The sequence below is a fragment of the Anolis carolinensis genome, chromosome 1 (genome assembly GCF_035594765.1).
Source record: "Anolis carolinensis isolate JA03-04 chromosome 1, rAnoCar3.1.pri, whole genome shotgun sequence".
Classification (NCBI taxonomy): domain Eukaryota; kingdom Metazoa; phylum Chordata; class Lepidosauria; order Squamata; family Dactyloidae; genus Anolis; species Anolis carolinensis.
In genome coordinates this window covers 186,039,060-186,055,801 of record NC_085841.1, presented here as the reverse complement: position 1 = coordinate 186,055,801, position 16,742 = coordinate 186,039,060, and the positions used below count along the sequence as shown (strand labels likewise).

The window sequence follows — 16,742 nt, the reverse complement described above, 5'->3', positions numbered from 1 at the left end:
CACATATAATAAACAGTCATGCAATAAAACCAATATAAACAATAAAACCATATAACAGGATAAAACAGCATATCAGAACAATGAGTCTGAGCATAGTGCAATATATAGAGAGAGGCAAAAATTATACAGGCTCAACGTAAAACTCAGGATAAAATATAGGGTGATCAGGAAGAGTAATCTCATTTAAAAATAAAATCAACAAGAGAGGAACATGGATAAGGTGCGAAGGCTGCGACAACTACATCTCTAACTGGGCTATTCAGTCAAAAGCATTTCGAAATAGCCATGTTTTGAGGTCCTTACGAAAAATGGAGAGAGAGAGTGCCAGCCTGATCTCCTTAGGGAGGGAGTTCCAGAGCCGGGGGGCCACCGCTGAGAAGGCCCTCTCCCTCGTCCCCACGAACCGAACCTGACACGGAGGCGGAAGCGAGAGGAGGGCCTCCCCAGACAATCTCAAGGTCTGCGTGGATTCATAGGGGAGGAGGCGGTCACTGAGATAAGCAGGTCCTGAACCGTTTAGGGCTTTATAAGTAATTACTGGCACCTTGAATTGGGCCCAGAAACTTATTGGAAGCCAGTGGAGCTGTTTATAAAGGAGGGCTGACTGCTCCCTATAGCCAGCTCCTGTTATCCTGGCTGCCGATCTTTGTACCAACTGTAGTTTCCGAACCGTCTTCAAAGGCAGCCCCATGTAGAGTGCATTGCAGTAGTCCGGTCTAGAGGTAACTAAGGCGTGAACCACCATGGCCAAGTCAGACGTCACGAGGTACGGTCGCAGCTGGCGTACAAGTTTCATCAAGCATCAGCGCTGAGTCCAGGAGGATCCCCAGACTGCGGACCTGCGCCCTCAGGGGGAGTGTGACCCCGTCAAGCACAGGTTGCCACCCTATACCCCTATCTGCCTTTCAACTGACCTGGAGGACCTCTGTCTTGTCAGGATTAAGTTTCAGCTTGTTAGCCCTCATCCAGTGGCAGATGGAAAATGCCCCTAATCATTTATAATCCCCATATAACAATTTATCAGCCCCCCCCCCCCCACTGGCAAGTTTTAAAAGCCAAGAAGGACAAGGGTCGGAAGCGCACGTGGTCGCCCTCACAGCCGCAAGGATCCCCTTGACGTCATCAGGCTGAACAGTCTGAAATGAATCCATTAAAGCTAGACAAGCAGATGTCTCGGTTACCTCCTGTGGTACTGTTTCAAAGCTGATGCAGAGAATCTGGAAAGGAACCACAGCTTTTGGTGGGAGGTTCCTCTAAACTTATTTCCTTTCTTTTTTTTCTTCGTTTTTTCCTCTTCAGTCTTCCCCTACTGCTATCTCCTATATATTGTTCCCCTACTTTTTATGTACACTTAAAATAACAAATAATTTTTTTTTAAAAAGCTGGTGTCTAAGTTGGAGCGTATCTGAGTGACTTTATCTGCAAAGTGATGGGCGAACTCGCCACATCGAGTTGTGAGGTGGTCGGGGAAAGCCTCCCCACCACCAGGGTGGAGAAGCTCCCCCACCACCTGAAACAACTCAGCTGGCCTGTTAATTGCAAACGCAATGCGGGCAGCCGAGAAATCCTTTCTGGCTGCCCGCAATGCCGCTGAATAGGCCTTAAGGGAGCCTGTGTTCGGTCAGATACACATTGAGATTGACGCCAGATGCACTCCAGCCTCTGTCTCATCCGCTTTATCAAAGCCAGCTCCTCAGAAAACCAAGGAGCTGAATTGACTCTGCGAGATGAGAGGGGACGTTCAGGGGCAATCGTGTCTACTGCCCTGGTCATCTCCGAGTTATAGAGATTGACCAAGGCATCGACAGGATCACCAGCCCTCATGACAGGACATTCCCCAAGAGACATCAGGAATCCATTCGGATCCATAAGTCTCCTGGGGCGGATCATCCTAATTGGTCCTCCACCTTCGCGGAGGATAGGTGGTGCAGTTAGTCTAAAATTGATTAGATGATGGTCAGTTTATGACCATGGAAGAATATTTTGCTCTTCCACAATGACCTCTCCTCCGTCCACAACAAAAACCAGGTCCAACCTATGTCCAGCCTCTCCCTAAACTACAACCTCAGAATTGTGCAGGAGGCAACCATAGGATTGAAAGCAGGTGTGTATGCTTTACCTACTCTTTAAAATTCTAGTGTGATGAGGCACTAAGACATTTTAGGGAATAAACAGGGACTACTTACTGGAAAGAAGCTGCTGTGATTGACTGAGGTCTCTTCCCTTGTCGATCAGAACCAATTGGCTAATGATTTCACTCCCCACTCATGAGAGCATTTTCTGACATGAATTGTGACAGGGGTTCATCTTTTTCTGGCTGTTACTGGAGATTGCTGATGGGAGATCATTGAAATGGCAACCAACAGCTTATCAAGTGACTAGGCAACAGACCCCCATCGATCACAGTGGTTGCTTCTCAGTAAAAAGGAATTGGAAGGAAGGCGTTGAACCTGGATTGTTAGATGTATTCTGTACTCCTTTTAAGAAAGTGACTAGTTCTCATTTCTGCACAGAAAACATCAGAACTCTGCAGAGCCAACCAACTTTTAACATCCAGTAATTAAGAGATTAATATGCCTTTTTCCATATCAATTTCTTCCCACTTTCAGTTGTTTTCCTTGTGCCATCTTACAATGTTGTACATTCAAAGAGAGCTCAGCTGGGGACAGGTAGTGAGGGGGGCCACAGAAGCAGTGTTGGTGGACCAACCATGCCCACCCATGGCTAAAGTGGGATAAAATGGAACTAAATCAAATTAGCCAATTTTATCTTTATTGTCTTTTTTAAATGAAGAGTCCATTGTGTTTTACAAAACAGGTTGCTTTTGAGTGCATAAGGCTAATCTGGGATTAGTTTGGCATCTGCTTAGCAGCTGCAGACGGATTTTATACCGTCTCTCTGCTTGACCTAGGCTGACTAGTCTGCATCTGTAATGGGCTTAAAAGGTGAGGGTGATCTGTTTGTGTTAGAGTTGAGTTGCCTTCGCACAAGAGGCTACAAGAGGATCAACTGATTACACGTTCTAGGTGGATCTTTTGATGAAGCAGAGTCAATCCCAGGTATCAGAGTTGCTGTCCCTAACAATGTAGTACAACAAATCTGAGAACTACGGAAACTGAATGGATTCTTAATCCAGGATTGGCCAGACTTCAAGTTTGCATGGTCTTTCAAACATAAACAACAAACCAAGAATGTTGTGATCCAAACCCTGGTAAAAAAAAACCCAAGCTTATATGTTGGTTCTAAGAATTATAGTTGAATACTGATTCTAAGCAGAGTGAGGCAAAATAGTGTATTGGTTTGAGTGTTGGGATTACGACCCAGGAGACCAGGGTTCGAATCCTTGCTCATGGAAACTGACTGGGTGACTTTGGGTATGTCTCTCAGCCTCAGAGGAAGGCAAAGGTATCCCCCCTTTGAATAAATCTTGCCAAGAAAACTTTGTAATAGATTTGTGTTATGGCTTCTATAAATCAGAACTGGCTTGAAGGCACACTGCGCGCACACACACACTAACCATAGTGCATAGTCTTTCCACACATAAATCCATTTCTGCTTAATGCTTCATTTTCATTCATTCCATTATAATTTGTTTTTGAGGAGAGTCATTCTGTTTTTACTGTTGAGTAAGTGAGAGTTAGAAATCCTTGCTGATTTTCTTCAGATCATCCAGAAATCTACATGTATCTATCTCCTACCTTTTTCCCAGTACAGGAATTAAGGAGGTTTACAAAAAAGTTTATATTCTGCCCATTCATATTCTAGCAAAAAAATCCATACTAATAATTTATACATGCCTAAGCATAAAAGGTAAAAAAAAAAAATTCCATGTGTTTTCATGTAACGTTGTGCTTTATCCAGTCAAAAAGTCAAGTGTGCTAACATGTTGTATGAAAATGTGTAGCTTTTAATTTGAAGCAACTCTGCTTGAAAGATAGTGGTGCATACTAACATGTTTTAGTTGCTTAAAATGAAAGAGCATAGAATCCTTATTAATTGTATACTTACGTAGCGTTTGACTCTAATATTTTTGTAAAATCGCTATCAAGTAGCTCAGGGAGTTACAGTTGCACAATGAAGTTCACAAATCTTCATTGCACAGGCATATAAAAATCTCTTGGTTGCTTGCTTGCTTATTTTCAGCTTGAAATTCACTTAGAATTCTCTCTTTGTGCTTCATATGGAAAGAAGAAAAGATGCCACCTGTCTGCTGCTAATCATACACTATAAAATTACTGCACTGGCTTTCTTTTGACTTAATTTCTTTCTTTTCTTTTCTGCACAAGCACTCCTATTTGGACAGGGAAACCTCCCTTCTTCTGAGAAACATTGCAGGAAAGCCTTCTCATTTGCTGACCAAGGTGATTCTCTTACTTCTCACCTGCATGTGATCATTTTCTTATAGATAAAGTGGTGTTCCTGCTGTGTGTGCATGTCTATACATTTGGACTTTGTTTCTATTCATGTGTTTGTGAGAATAACTTGTCCTCTGTTAAGAGGGGAGGAAGTCTTTATTTTAAAGTATTTTAAAATCTATATATTATTAATGTGTCCTTTCCCAGGATGAACCCATTAAAATTACAAAGAATCTTCAGAGAAAGTAAGGCTTGTCAAGATGGAATTCCTCCTTTAAATAAAAATCTGTAAACTGTTCTGTTTAATAAGAAATCCATGTTGTGCTATAGTAAGGAATTAGTTTGCTTTTTGTAATATCTTTCTGCGTAGTACAATGTCTTTGAAAAGAGCATTTATAAAACCTGGTTTGTTCATAGTGTGTTGCTCCACCCAAAACATCACAATTACAGTTTGCACCATTCCTATGCCCAGAACAAATTACATGAATTGATGTAATTCAGTATGAGTGGTATGATAGGTATATGGTGCATTAAATGCTGCTTCTCAAATCTAATTTGTTTTGCATAACATCTGCAGCATTCCCAAATAAAGAGGAGTGGCCAAGAGATTAGGAACTAGAAGGGGAAGACTGAAAATACAATGTCCACACACTGAATGAGAGTTTTTTCTTACTGGCTGCCTTCCGTTTTTGAAAACTGAATTGGCATCACATGTTGCAGTTTCAATAAATCAGAATTCCAAGGTTCTTCAGAATCTAATGCAACTCAGTGTATTGAATTGTAGTTCCCAATTAACTATGCTAGCCGATGCAGCTGGAACTTGCAGTTCAGTAGTATCTGGGGATTACACCATTCCCACCCTGGCGAACACATGGTTTTTGAGCTTTGGATTCCGCAAGACAAGTATTGTCAGATACTTGTGAAGTGGAGATTCCAGATCTAGAAATCTGTTTTTCGCTTAAGTGTGAGGTAAACTTACTGTTTTGTATTCTGTACTTAGTCCTGGCATTTCTTATGATTGGCATGCAGGCCCAGCTGCTGAGGGTACACAATATAGTTTATCAGTTTAGGTGAAGCATGCTCATAATTTGCCGTACTGGATGAGAGGTGGTCTCAGATAAACAAATCTACTCCACCTGCCTTCCCTGCCATATTTTGTGGATTTTGGTTTTAGTTTGATAAACTATTTATACTGTATTTGCATTTTGTAAAAATCATCACTGCTTCTTTGCAACAGAAGAAACATTTTAATCTCAGAAATAGCACATCTTGAATATTTACATTGAACCAATTGAATTTTAAAAACTAATTTATATTATTAATCCAAAATATCATTAATTGAATAAGTCAATTCTAACATCTGTGCACGCGGGCAATTTTTTTTTGTTTCAATAGGTCTACAATAGTTAGATTTATTATTTTAAACAGGTGCATTAAACAAAGGCTTTCTAAACCCATTGGTGTTTCCTAAGATAATGGAAATGACGCTTAAGAAATATAGCAACATATAGGTCCTGTTCATACTTCATGGCAAGCCTAATTTACCGTGGATGTCGCCAAACAACAGCAGACCTTCTTCCCATGTTTTGCTTACTACATTATATGAAATAGAGACCCTGGCTGATTAAAGAAGAGGGTTCTTCATGGTTCATAGGTCTGGCTTCTTGGGAAGAAGATGAAGCAGATTTGTTTAGTTGTTCCCATTTGTAGGATGAGTTGAGCTCATTCACAGTGAGTAGACATTGTTACTGCTCCCATTATGGAAGATTCCCTGTCTATTAGAAGTGCAGGATTAACTATGTAGCCAGTGGTCCATTAAGACAAATCTCTTTGCAAAGAAAAACTAGATCTCATTACTACAATTAGGGGAGAGTATCACTAGTTGCGCTGCAGCATATAAAACCTGTAGCCCAGAAAAAAGTCATTTGTGCCATTCCATGTTCTCTGGTTCAAAAATCCTTTGTATAGGGCTCATGCAGCTTAAATAGTGGTGTGGTTTTTAAACTGCAGATTGAGTATCCTTTATTCAAACTGTTTTGGACCAGAAGGGTTTTGGATTTTGGAATAACTATATTTGAATATACTGAATTTGAGATATCTTGGAGATGGGAGCCAGAAGATTATTTTATATACAATATTTTAATATTGAATCATCAGAAAGCAAAAGTGTCACTATTTCAGCCACCCACATGGACAGTTTTGGATTTTAGCATATTCCAGATTTTGCAATTATAGATAAGGAGTACTCAACTTGAATTGTCTTTTTAAAGTATTTTTAGACCTAGAGGTAGTCTGCATTTAAATGCATGTTCAAATGCATGTCCATGGAGTATATATTAAATTTCAATGAAAATGTGTTCCCCGAAGCCACTTTCTGGGTTGTGAAAGATTTCTGAATTATACCATTATTTTCTGTATTAACAAATTGTTAAACAGCAATGTAATTAAATATTGGATATTGCCCCCAAAAACTACCACAGTTCACTGATAAAATTTTATATTGTTTTGAAGTAGCATCAAGGATCTGGTTTGGACCAAAGCAATAGCCCCTTTCCAATAAAAATAAGCAGTGAGTTGCATCAAAGAACTATTTTCTAGAGCAGCAGAATAGAACTCTTCAGCCTATTGGTGCATTGTCAGTTAGTTTAGTTTAATTGTAGTTCTTTATAAGCAAATCATAGGTTTGATGTGAATGTTAGTGTGAATGGGGGGGAAAACTTCATGTTTCATCCTCACTTCCATTCATCTAAAGCCTAGATAGCTTTTAATGAGTAATTGCTATAGGCTGTTCTCACCCAGTATGAACTCACTTCACAAGTAATCTAACTGTCATAGAGACTAATTAATGAGTCACTGCAACATTAGTAGTCGTTTTCCTTGTGCATCTGGTGGACTGTCCCAAGACTGTGAAACACACAAGTATGCTTATTCATCCTTAGTACCAGAAAAAATCCAAAAACATTATAAAAGATTTGCAAAACCCTTTCAATTATTTTAAAGTGCTTTAATCTATTATTGTTTTATGTTTTATTTTGTGAACCACTATATGGAAACACTGCCCTAAAATTAAACATTACAATAAGTATGAAGGACTTCTTGAATCACAGTATCAATCATTTTCACTAATGGCTAGAATAGAAGAACTGTTTAGGAGGCTTCTTCTGGGATGGTAGACAACCCGTTTCCTAAGACATAACACAGAAGGAGTTCAAAGAAATTGAGGGCTGAGAAAAATTAACATAAAAATCCTAACAGTTTTAATTCTAGACATCGTGTTTATGTTAGGAAACTGCAGAGTAGTGTTTTGTTTCACAAAATATATGTGAGGGGGAGACAATGTAACCAGAATATATTACTGATTATTTGTGACTCTCCAAAAATGTATGAATGTGCTTACATTCAGTTAAAAGAGTTGACAGTATCACAGTAAATAATTCCCTTGTGCCAGCAGGATTGTTGACCTGAAGGTTGCCGGTTTGAATCCAGGGAGAGCGCAGATGAGCTCCCTCTTGTCAGGTCCAGCTCCTCATGTGCGGACATGAGCGAAACCTCCCACAGGATAGTAAAACATCAAATATCCAGGTGTCCCCTGGGCAACATCCTTGCAGATGGCCAATTCCCTCACACCAGAAGCAACTTGCAGTTTCTCAAGTCTCTCCTGGCACAAAAAAAAAGTTGCCAAGTTTGCTGTTATGTCAAAATTGACAAACTGTCGTTTGAAAATAGTTTTTCTTCCTGGTAGGAGGGAAACATAAACTATATCAGTGAGGATTATAATAGCAAACTAGGCTTGTTCAAATTAGTTAGAAACATGTGAAACATGGTACAAGCAGATGCAGGGGAATACAAAAGCACAGAGCATTGCTGTGGTACCAGGTCATGGTTTGGCATTGCATATGAACTAATGGTATGTTGGATACAATGATGTGTATTTTGAATGTGCCTGTGAACGTGAAATTTCGTTTATTGTTCCTATTACACTATGTAACATAACTTCTGTTCCTGGGTTATAAATGTCATTTCCTAAGTGGTTCTCTCATAAAAACACAGGAAAAGTTTATTAAACTGCAAAAACTTTGTTTTTGTAGGACACCCTGCAGCACATTTTGCTATAGTTTTTCAATGAGTATCTCACTGAGTCTCAATCAATTCGACATTGTGGTAACCACAAAAACGAAGTTTCTGGAGTATAGCAACTACAGTAGAGTCTCACTTATCCAACTTAAACTGGCGGGCAGAAAGTCGGATAAGCGAAACTGTCGGATAATAGGGAGGGTGGCAGAAGAAGGACCCTCTTCCCCTGTTGCTTGTCCTCTTCCTCCTCCTCTTCCTCTCTCTCAACAGCCAGGTTGCCGAGGGAGAAGAGGAGGAGGATCGCCGGGAGAAGCAGCGGGGACAGCCTGGAAGCCTCCCTTGGGGGCTGTACTGCCTCCGCCGCTTGTCCTCTTCCTCCTCCTCTTCGCCTCTCTCAACAGCCAGGGTGCCAAGGGAGAAGTGGAGGAGGATCGCCGCAAGAAGCCTCCCTTGGGGAGCCTCCCTTGGGGGCTGCACTGCCTCCGCCGCTTGTCCTCTTCCTCCTCCTCCTCCTCTCTCTCAATAGCCAGGCTGCCGAGGGAGAGGAGGAGGATGACAGGTCCTCCTCCTTGTCCTCCTCCTCTCTCTCGGCAGCCTGACTGTTGAGAGAGAGGAGGAGGAAGAGGACAAATCGCGGATTCAGTGCAGCCCCCAAGGGAGGCTTCCAGGCTGTCTCTGCTGCTTCTTCCAGCGATCCTCCTCTTCTCCCTTGGCACCCTGGCTGATGAGGAAAGGGAAGGGGAGGAGGAAGAGGACAAGCGGCGGAGGCAGTGCAGCCCTCAAGGGAGGCTTCCAGGCTGTCCCTGCTGCTTCTCCTGGCGATCCTCCTGAGCGAACAAGGGAGGGAGGAAGGGATGGGTTAGCGAGGGAGGAAGGGTGCCCAGGGCGTCGAATAATATGGTGTGTCGGATAAGCGGAAGTCAGATAAGCAGAACTCTACTGTACTTTCAAACCAAGAGCAGAAAATGTTTCAGATTTTGTTACATAATGTACTGTTATTTATGGAGCAGGTAATTTTTTCCAGTGCTTTTCTGTAGGCTATTAAAGAAGGAGAGTGAACAGATTAACCTGCAAGAAGGAAAATAAAATAGAACTTTATAACAAGAAAGTTGTTCTTTTGGATAATGTTCTCTATGTCAGGAGTTCAAAATTTATTTTTCAAAAGTTTTTTTCCACTGCTCATTACATTTTCAGAAGTAATCATTTAAAATTTCTGTTCCTGTCAGTAATGGTGATGATTTTAAAAAGTTAACATTATATTAGTTATTACACTCCTCATGACTTTTCAATTACTTTTGGTATTTTTTGTGTGAGGATCTTCAGATTCATAGGAGAATTACATAAAATGATCCTTAAATTACATAAAATTATCCATTAAACTAACTTGTTCAACTTATAAAACAATCTTAATCTTACAATGGGTTTAAAATGTAACTTTGTTACACCCTCACGATCCAAAAATGGTTTGAATAAATAAATCATTTAATTATATTACTTGTAAATTTTCATTTCTAAGCTCTGGTCTAGACTGCTAGATAGATAGAGCTTTATGTATTTTGACAACATTCGTCAGTCATATAGAGGACACTGTTAGTTACTTCCAACATATAGACCTAGTCAGTCAATTGTGGAATGGTGACTTGACATGCAAGGTATATTCCATTGATGCACTAGTCAGGACTAACTATAGGATATAGGCCTAAGTGATATAGTACCCCCAAGAAAACTGGCTCAATAGGTAGGTTTTCCACTTTTTAAAATAACTAGGGTATATACCCAGCTTTGCCCGGGTATCATTGAAATCACGATCCACCTGCCTTCTTTTTTCTCCAGCTCTGAAAAGGCCTACCTTTCTTCTCTCTCTTTCTCTTCCCATTTTCTATTTCTTCTCTCCTTTCCCCTCATACTTTTTCCTCTTTTTATTCTCACACTTCCTTACTTCCTTCCCTCTATCCTTCCTTTTTCATTCTTCCCCTCCTTCCCTTCTCTTTTTCTTTCTTTCTTTCTCTTCTCTTTCTCTCCTCCCTTCCTCTCATGCACATGTCACCTTTTTTCTCAGTGACATCACAGGAGGGCCCTACACCAAGCAACAGCCTTTGAGGTGCAAATAGACAAACAAATATATGTGCACACTTTGACTTTTATATATATCAGTAAGCACTTAAATAACAGGAAAAGCTGGACAGTCACTCACACAACTTTTGAGCTGATTGTCTACATTCCCTCTCGTTAGTTCAATAGTAAAGAATCAAATGGTCCTCCTCAGCAGATACTGATGATTGATCAATGAGAATGCTGACCTCTGAGCATATTTTAAGCTCACAAAGTCATGCTTTGTTTGCAAAGCTGTTGCTCAATTACTTCCTTTTTGTCCATTTATTTTGTAGATAGGAGGGAATGGAATAATCAGTGATGAACTTTGCACATCTAATCCTATGTTTATGCATTTAAAGCATTTTTATCTCTCCATTCAGCCAAAAATAAAATCTAGAGTGACCCAAACATGGTTAATTTGACAGTTCTCTGCCCTCGGGCTTATAGTCCCAAAACACAGAAAACATAAGAAAAAGGGAAGTTAGGAAATGAATATGGGGCTGGAATTCCATCTCCTTTAAAACAGCGTTTAGCCCATGAATCAGTCTAACTGTAGTCCAGTTACACAACATTTCCACAGGCAAATAGGCCAGGAGTAGACATACATTTTGAAATGGAATAAAATATTATTCTATCACCCCATTGAATATACCACCAGGGGAGCCAGGATACTTAATTGTGAGATTTTATTTTAGTCTATGAGCCTCAGTTCTTTCTTGTATCAGGCATTCAGGGCTATACTACTGAGTGTGAATGGTTGGCCAAAGATTTTTCCTGGGTTGAGAGATATCATGGTTGGTACCTCATCTGCTACTGCAGAGTGAGGCACAAAGCAGTACAGGAAATACTATGTGGTACCTGCTGAATTGGAGCCCCCAGTGGCGCAGTGGGTTAAACCACTGAGCTGCTGAACTAGCTGACCGAAAGGTCAGCGGTTCGAATCTGAGGACGGGTGAGCTCTCATTGTCAGCCCCAACTTCTGCCAACCTAGCAGTTAAAAAACATGCAAATGTGAGTAGATCAATAGGTAGTGTTTCGGCGGAAAGGTAACAGCGCTCCATTCTGTTATGCCGGCCACATGACCTACGAGGCGTCTACGGACAACACAGGCTCTTTGGCTTAGAAATGGAAATGAGCACCATCCCCCCCAGAGTTGGATACGACTAGACTTCATGTCAGGGGAAAAACCTTTATCTGTACCTACCTGCTGAATTCTGTGGGAGCCATAAGTAGCATAGAATTCCCTATTCAGGCACATTTTCTTTCGAAAAAGCAGCATCAAATGCAGACAGTCTTCCTTGAAACTTGAGGATCTTTAAGAGATTTCCTGTTAAGGAGCATGCGACCTTTGAGTATCGCATTCTCTTCTGATGTACTTTTTTCATATACATTTAATTGCTGATGAAATTTGTGCTACAAAATGGTTATGCTAGCTTCACTTTTCAAACCACATGAAACCATATTAATGTCAAATAAGAATGGACTCTTACACCAGCTTAATGATGTCCTTTGTTTCCTGCCTAATTGCCTATTCAGATAATGTTTCAGGCCCATTTATTACTGCTGTTATCAATCTGCCTCCTCACTTTCACTGAAGATAATTGTGTTCCTTATGAACAAGGCCATTGGTATCAGCAGCTGTTGCCTTTTTCACTATTCATTGTAGTACAAACTGAAAATGATGGGACAGGAAGTAGCTACATGTGGCTAGAAGAACACGCAAATAGAAAGGCACTTTGGAAGGGCAACTTGAAAAATAATTGTGTCTTTGTTAGATCAGGTAAAACTTTGAACATCAATAGCATGTGTTTATCAATAAAAATATACTTTAAAAGAGAATGGCTTAACATAGATGCTGTCTTTGCTATGCGATAAGTAATTTTAAAACAGGAAGACACTTAGTTAAAATTTGTGCATTATAATTGGAATTTCTTGAAATACTTATAACTGGGAAGGTGAAAGGAAATGTTGGTGAGATGGATAAGGGACCTGACCAATAGTATTTTAGGCTGCAAAGGGAAGGGGGGGATTGCCTTTTGGTTTTGTCCAGTGATTGTTGCAAGTAAGCAGTTAGTATTGGAAAGGTAGCAATAGTTAAATCTTTATTTGGTGTTAGCTAGTTAACTAAAGTTTATTTTCCCACAGGAGGAACAAGCTGCAAAGTTAAAGGCTGAAAAAATCAGGGTTGCTTTAGAGAAGATTAAAGAAGCACAAGTTAAGAAGGTAAACCTTAGTTCTGTTTTTATGCTGTGTACAATTGAAGTCCGATCTGAAATGCAAGGTTTTTTTTTCTTTTTGAGTGTATTTTTTTCTCTTACATATACATATACATATTGTGGTATGCAATGCAACCCCCCTTACCCACAGATTCATTATGTGTGGTTTCATTTACCCATTTTTCCAAACCACCAACCAGCCAGGGTTTGTGGGCCTCTTGAGACTTCTAGTGTTATTCTGTACTATGCTTCCAGGAAAAGTAGGCAAAATGTTGGATTCAGTATAATCCTCGATTTCAGGTATCAGAGGTAGTAGCAGTGATCTTGGAACATATTGCCCAGGTTGTATTGTATTCACATCACACTTTTATCTTGAGTTATCTTCCCAAAGTGTTGCTAAAGCGTATATCACACCATTATTTAGTCATTCACTTCTGAAGATAGTACTAATAAGAGCACTCTGTCACTGAGTCATTTGATTTCATAACATGCCTCTTTTAAATGGAAGTACCACAAACCCTGGAAATATGTCATATCAGTATTTGTGGTTCTAGCCCAACATGATGTGTTCACAAAGGCAGCGAAATGTCTTTGTTTTTACAGAGAACTGTAATAATTGATATTTTTCATCCATTGATGACTTGGATCTCCCTTACTTTGCAAATATTAAATACGTTCTTAAATACCAACAGGACAATTACAGGCATTTACAGATTAGTAATTCATTCAGCCAAAATTCTAGGTGCCACATTTATGGCCTCTTGAAAGTAATTGACAGTAAAATAGACTTAAATCAAAAAAGACTTCAGCGCAAAAGGGATAGCATAATCTGTATGTTTTCGCGTTCCATTTGTCTGATTCTCAAACTCCTTTCTTCCTTTTCTCCACGTACAGCTTGTAATACGAGTCCATATGTCTGATGACAGCTCCAAGACAATGATGGTAGATGAAAGGCAGACAGTACGGCAAGTGCTGGATAACTTGATGGACAAGTCTCATTGCGGGTTTAGCTTAGACTGGTCTCTTGTGGAAACCATCTCAGAATTACAAATGGGTTCGTAAAGCTTGAAATATTGGTTATGCTAAACTGATAATAGAATGTTGCTCGTAGTTAATCATGTTATAGGATTCTTTGCCAACTTGATTATGTATTTGAGTTTTCAATTTTCAAAATCTGTTTCATAGCAGCTCAAGAATTTGTATTATTGGAATTGTCTTTTAAAATTCCAGGAAGTGATCTGATGTGTTTTTTTTAATGTAGCTGTTTCTCATGAGGGCAATTAGAAAATGTCATAACAAAAGTTAGGAGGAGATCATAATTGAAAGAGAAAATATGCGAACTTCAGAATGACTTACTTAGATAATGAGGTGAATATCCTTCTATCCATTTTACCTCTGTGTGTTGTTGTTCCCTTGCATATTCTCTTTCCAGTGACTCCATTCTGTTTTTCCTTCTAGTCATTCTGCTTTTGGCTTCCCTTTGAAAGTTTCTGTGTTGACAATGCATCTGTGTTTTAACAACTTGAAAAATTAATCTCCTTTATCTTGGTGTAAATAAAAGATCTCTGTGGGTATTTCATTTCAGCTTTAGAATAGCTTTCAACAGCAGCGAGTTCTGAACATGATCCGGCTTCTATTTTGTAACAATGCATTTTGTTAGACAAAACTACGCTTAGCTTTGCAAGATTTACAGAAGTAATGCATTCTATATAGCAGGGATGGAAATTATGGGCTGCATGGACCACCAGAGCTATTTCTGCAGTCCTACCCAGAGAATATACTATTTATGCACAGATGGTACGTGTGGACACTCCGTTTACATGGAAGCTTTTCTTTATAGCTGTAGTTTTAATAGAGAGATAGTCTGCTATTATATGAAATCAGATCTATGTAATTTAGGGATATGGGTTATATAATGACCAGATCGAGGGAGCACCACAAGACGGAGAGAGACAAAATTTCTACATTGTAATGACTGGCTCTGATTTTACAAAATCAATGAAATATTTACTTATGCAACAAAGAAGATTGTGTTCTTTCATAATTGGATTCATTAGGATTTGGACCGTAGTTTGTTTATATTCTCTAGGCCTTGATATTTATGTAAAAAGCACTTGGGCATACTTGGTGATTTATAGAAACTATATAATTGAAAAAAATGGATCTTTTCCAGTGCAAACACTCTAGTAAAACATTTCTTTTGTGCTTCCACAAAAGCAAGAGCCTGGATTTTCATGTTTAAAATATTTATTATGTCTTTTGTCATTATGTAGAGCGAATCTTTGAAGATCATGAAAATTTAGTTGAAAACCTCCTCAACTGGACAAGAGACAGTCAAAATAAACTTATGTTTGTTGAACGTATAGAAAAATATGCACTTTTCAAAAATCCTCAAGTAAGCATGATACCTTTTCTGTTACTTCTTCACTTTAGTGCATTCTATTCAGTGCACTCAGGGGAAAATATTGACAAAATTTATTTAAATAAAAATTACAGACAAACTTGAAATGGGAGGGATTTTCATGAAACCCTGAACACAGGGTTACATTCTACAGCTAAATCTGGCTTTCTTGGGCATTTTTGAGGACATAACCTCACAGTCAATGTCTTTTTCCCCCGAAACCATTTGGTGGTTTTGTGTGGGCCTCTTCCCATTCCAGAAACTTGATATGCCTCTCTGAATTCTTAGTTATATTCAGTAAGAGCTTGAAGCTAAACTATAGCAGCATTTTTAGCCACACCTTTTTGCTTTTGGACCTGTTTACCACTGGAATCTTTTTTTAAATGGAAGTCAACCCTTGAACTAAAAGCAGGTTCTTAACTGGATTTATTTGTTTGAGGGTAATACTCTTTGAGGGACCTTCTAAGTTGATTATATTCTAAAAAATAAATGTGGGAGAATAGGTTATAAAATTTCAGTATTTCTAAGACATCACATCCAACATGAAATCACATGGATTCTCTGGTGGAGAGAGGTAATGATATTGGTAAAGCCTTTGTCTAAGATGCAAATGGCAATTGACAGAGATGTTCTTCTTCAGCACTGTGGTGCTTGCCCAGGTTTCTGGTATACTTGCATCTTAAAGATTTTGTTTAGAATGCAGAGGATGTAACACTGTCAATGAAACTGGATAAACATGTATATCATCCTGCCTGCTGTACAGCAGTTGAGGTATAGGAAAAAGCTGATATTGCAGTTTTCATACCCCATGCCACTCCTTAGAGCAGTCCTGGATAAATTTCAGTCAATGTCCATAGAGTTTAAAATGTTAAGCAATTTTTCTGTCACTGGAAGAGATACAGAAATCACTATTTCTGTGCTGTGCATTCTTTCTCTCACAACCCCCCCCCCCCCCACACACACACACACACACACATACACTCTTTAAAACTTACAATTAATATTTAAAACCAAAGGAGGGTAAAATACCAAATATTGTAACTTCCTTGTTTTTTGAAGCCTAGAGAAGATGTATTCACAAGCATTGAGGAGAAGAAGGGATAACAGTTGAACTTCTGAATTCTTCTAGATGCTACAAATGATGTTTCAATTCCTTTTTTACAGAATTATCTTCTTGGGAAAAGGGAAACCTCTGAAATGGCAGACAGGAACAAAGAAGTATTACTGGAGGTAAGATTTTCCACAATGTTGATGAGATGGCAATCATTTTACTACTATAGTACAGTGCCTGGATTTGTGGGGAAATCGTTCTTGAACTTACTGTGGAAATTGGAAACGATAGATAATAGCAACCCCTGTTGAATTGAATGTCTGCCAGAAGTAATCATAAGGTCTTACTAGAAGATCGAGAAATTCCTCGAGGTTTTGCACAAGTCTTCCTGTGGGTTGAGCAGTCATAGTGTATTGTTATTTGTAATATAGTTGTTTATTATTACCTTACATTATGTGTGAAGTGGTATCTGGTAATGTTGAAAGCATTCCCATCTATGAAATTTATGGCCTCAATGCTCTGAGCAGCTTAGAAATAAGGGAAAGTTTTGA

General features: G+C 39.3%; 1 protein-coding gene across 6 annotated transcripts in view; it reads left to right on the top strand.

Moving 5' to 3' along the window:
• Nucleotides 1-16,742, top strand: part of raph1 (Ras association (RalGDS/AF-6) and pleckstrin homology domains 1) — an 89,529-nt gene that overhangs the window by 59,538 nt on the left and 13,249 nt on the right. For 4 of the 6 annotated variants that reach the window (XM_008114952.3, XM_062962126.1, XM_062962138.1 and 1 more), the window contains 5 exons: nt 4,287-4,361; nt 12,669-12,746; nt 13,634-13,793; nt 15,013-15,134; nt 16,305-16,370. In XM_008114952.3, coding sequence (XP_008113159.3) covers nt 4,287-4,361; nt 12,669-12,746; nt 13,634-13,793; nt 15,013-15,134; nt 16,305-16,370 — 501 coding nt within the window. The remainder of the gene's footprint in view (nt 1-4,286; nt 4,362-12,668; nt 12,747-13,633; nt 13,794-15,012; nt 15,135-16,304; nt 16,371-16,742) is intronic. The other 2 variants (XM_062962131.1, XM_062962142.1) reach the window with 1 other exon arrangement.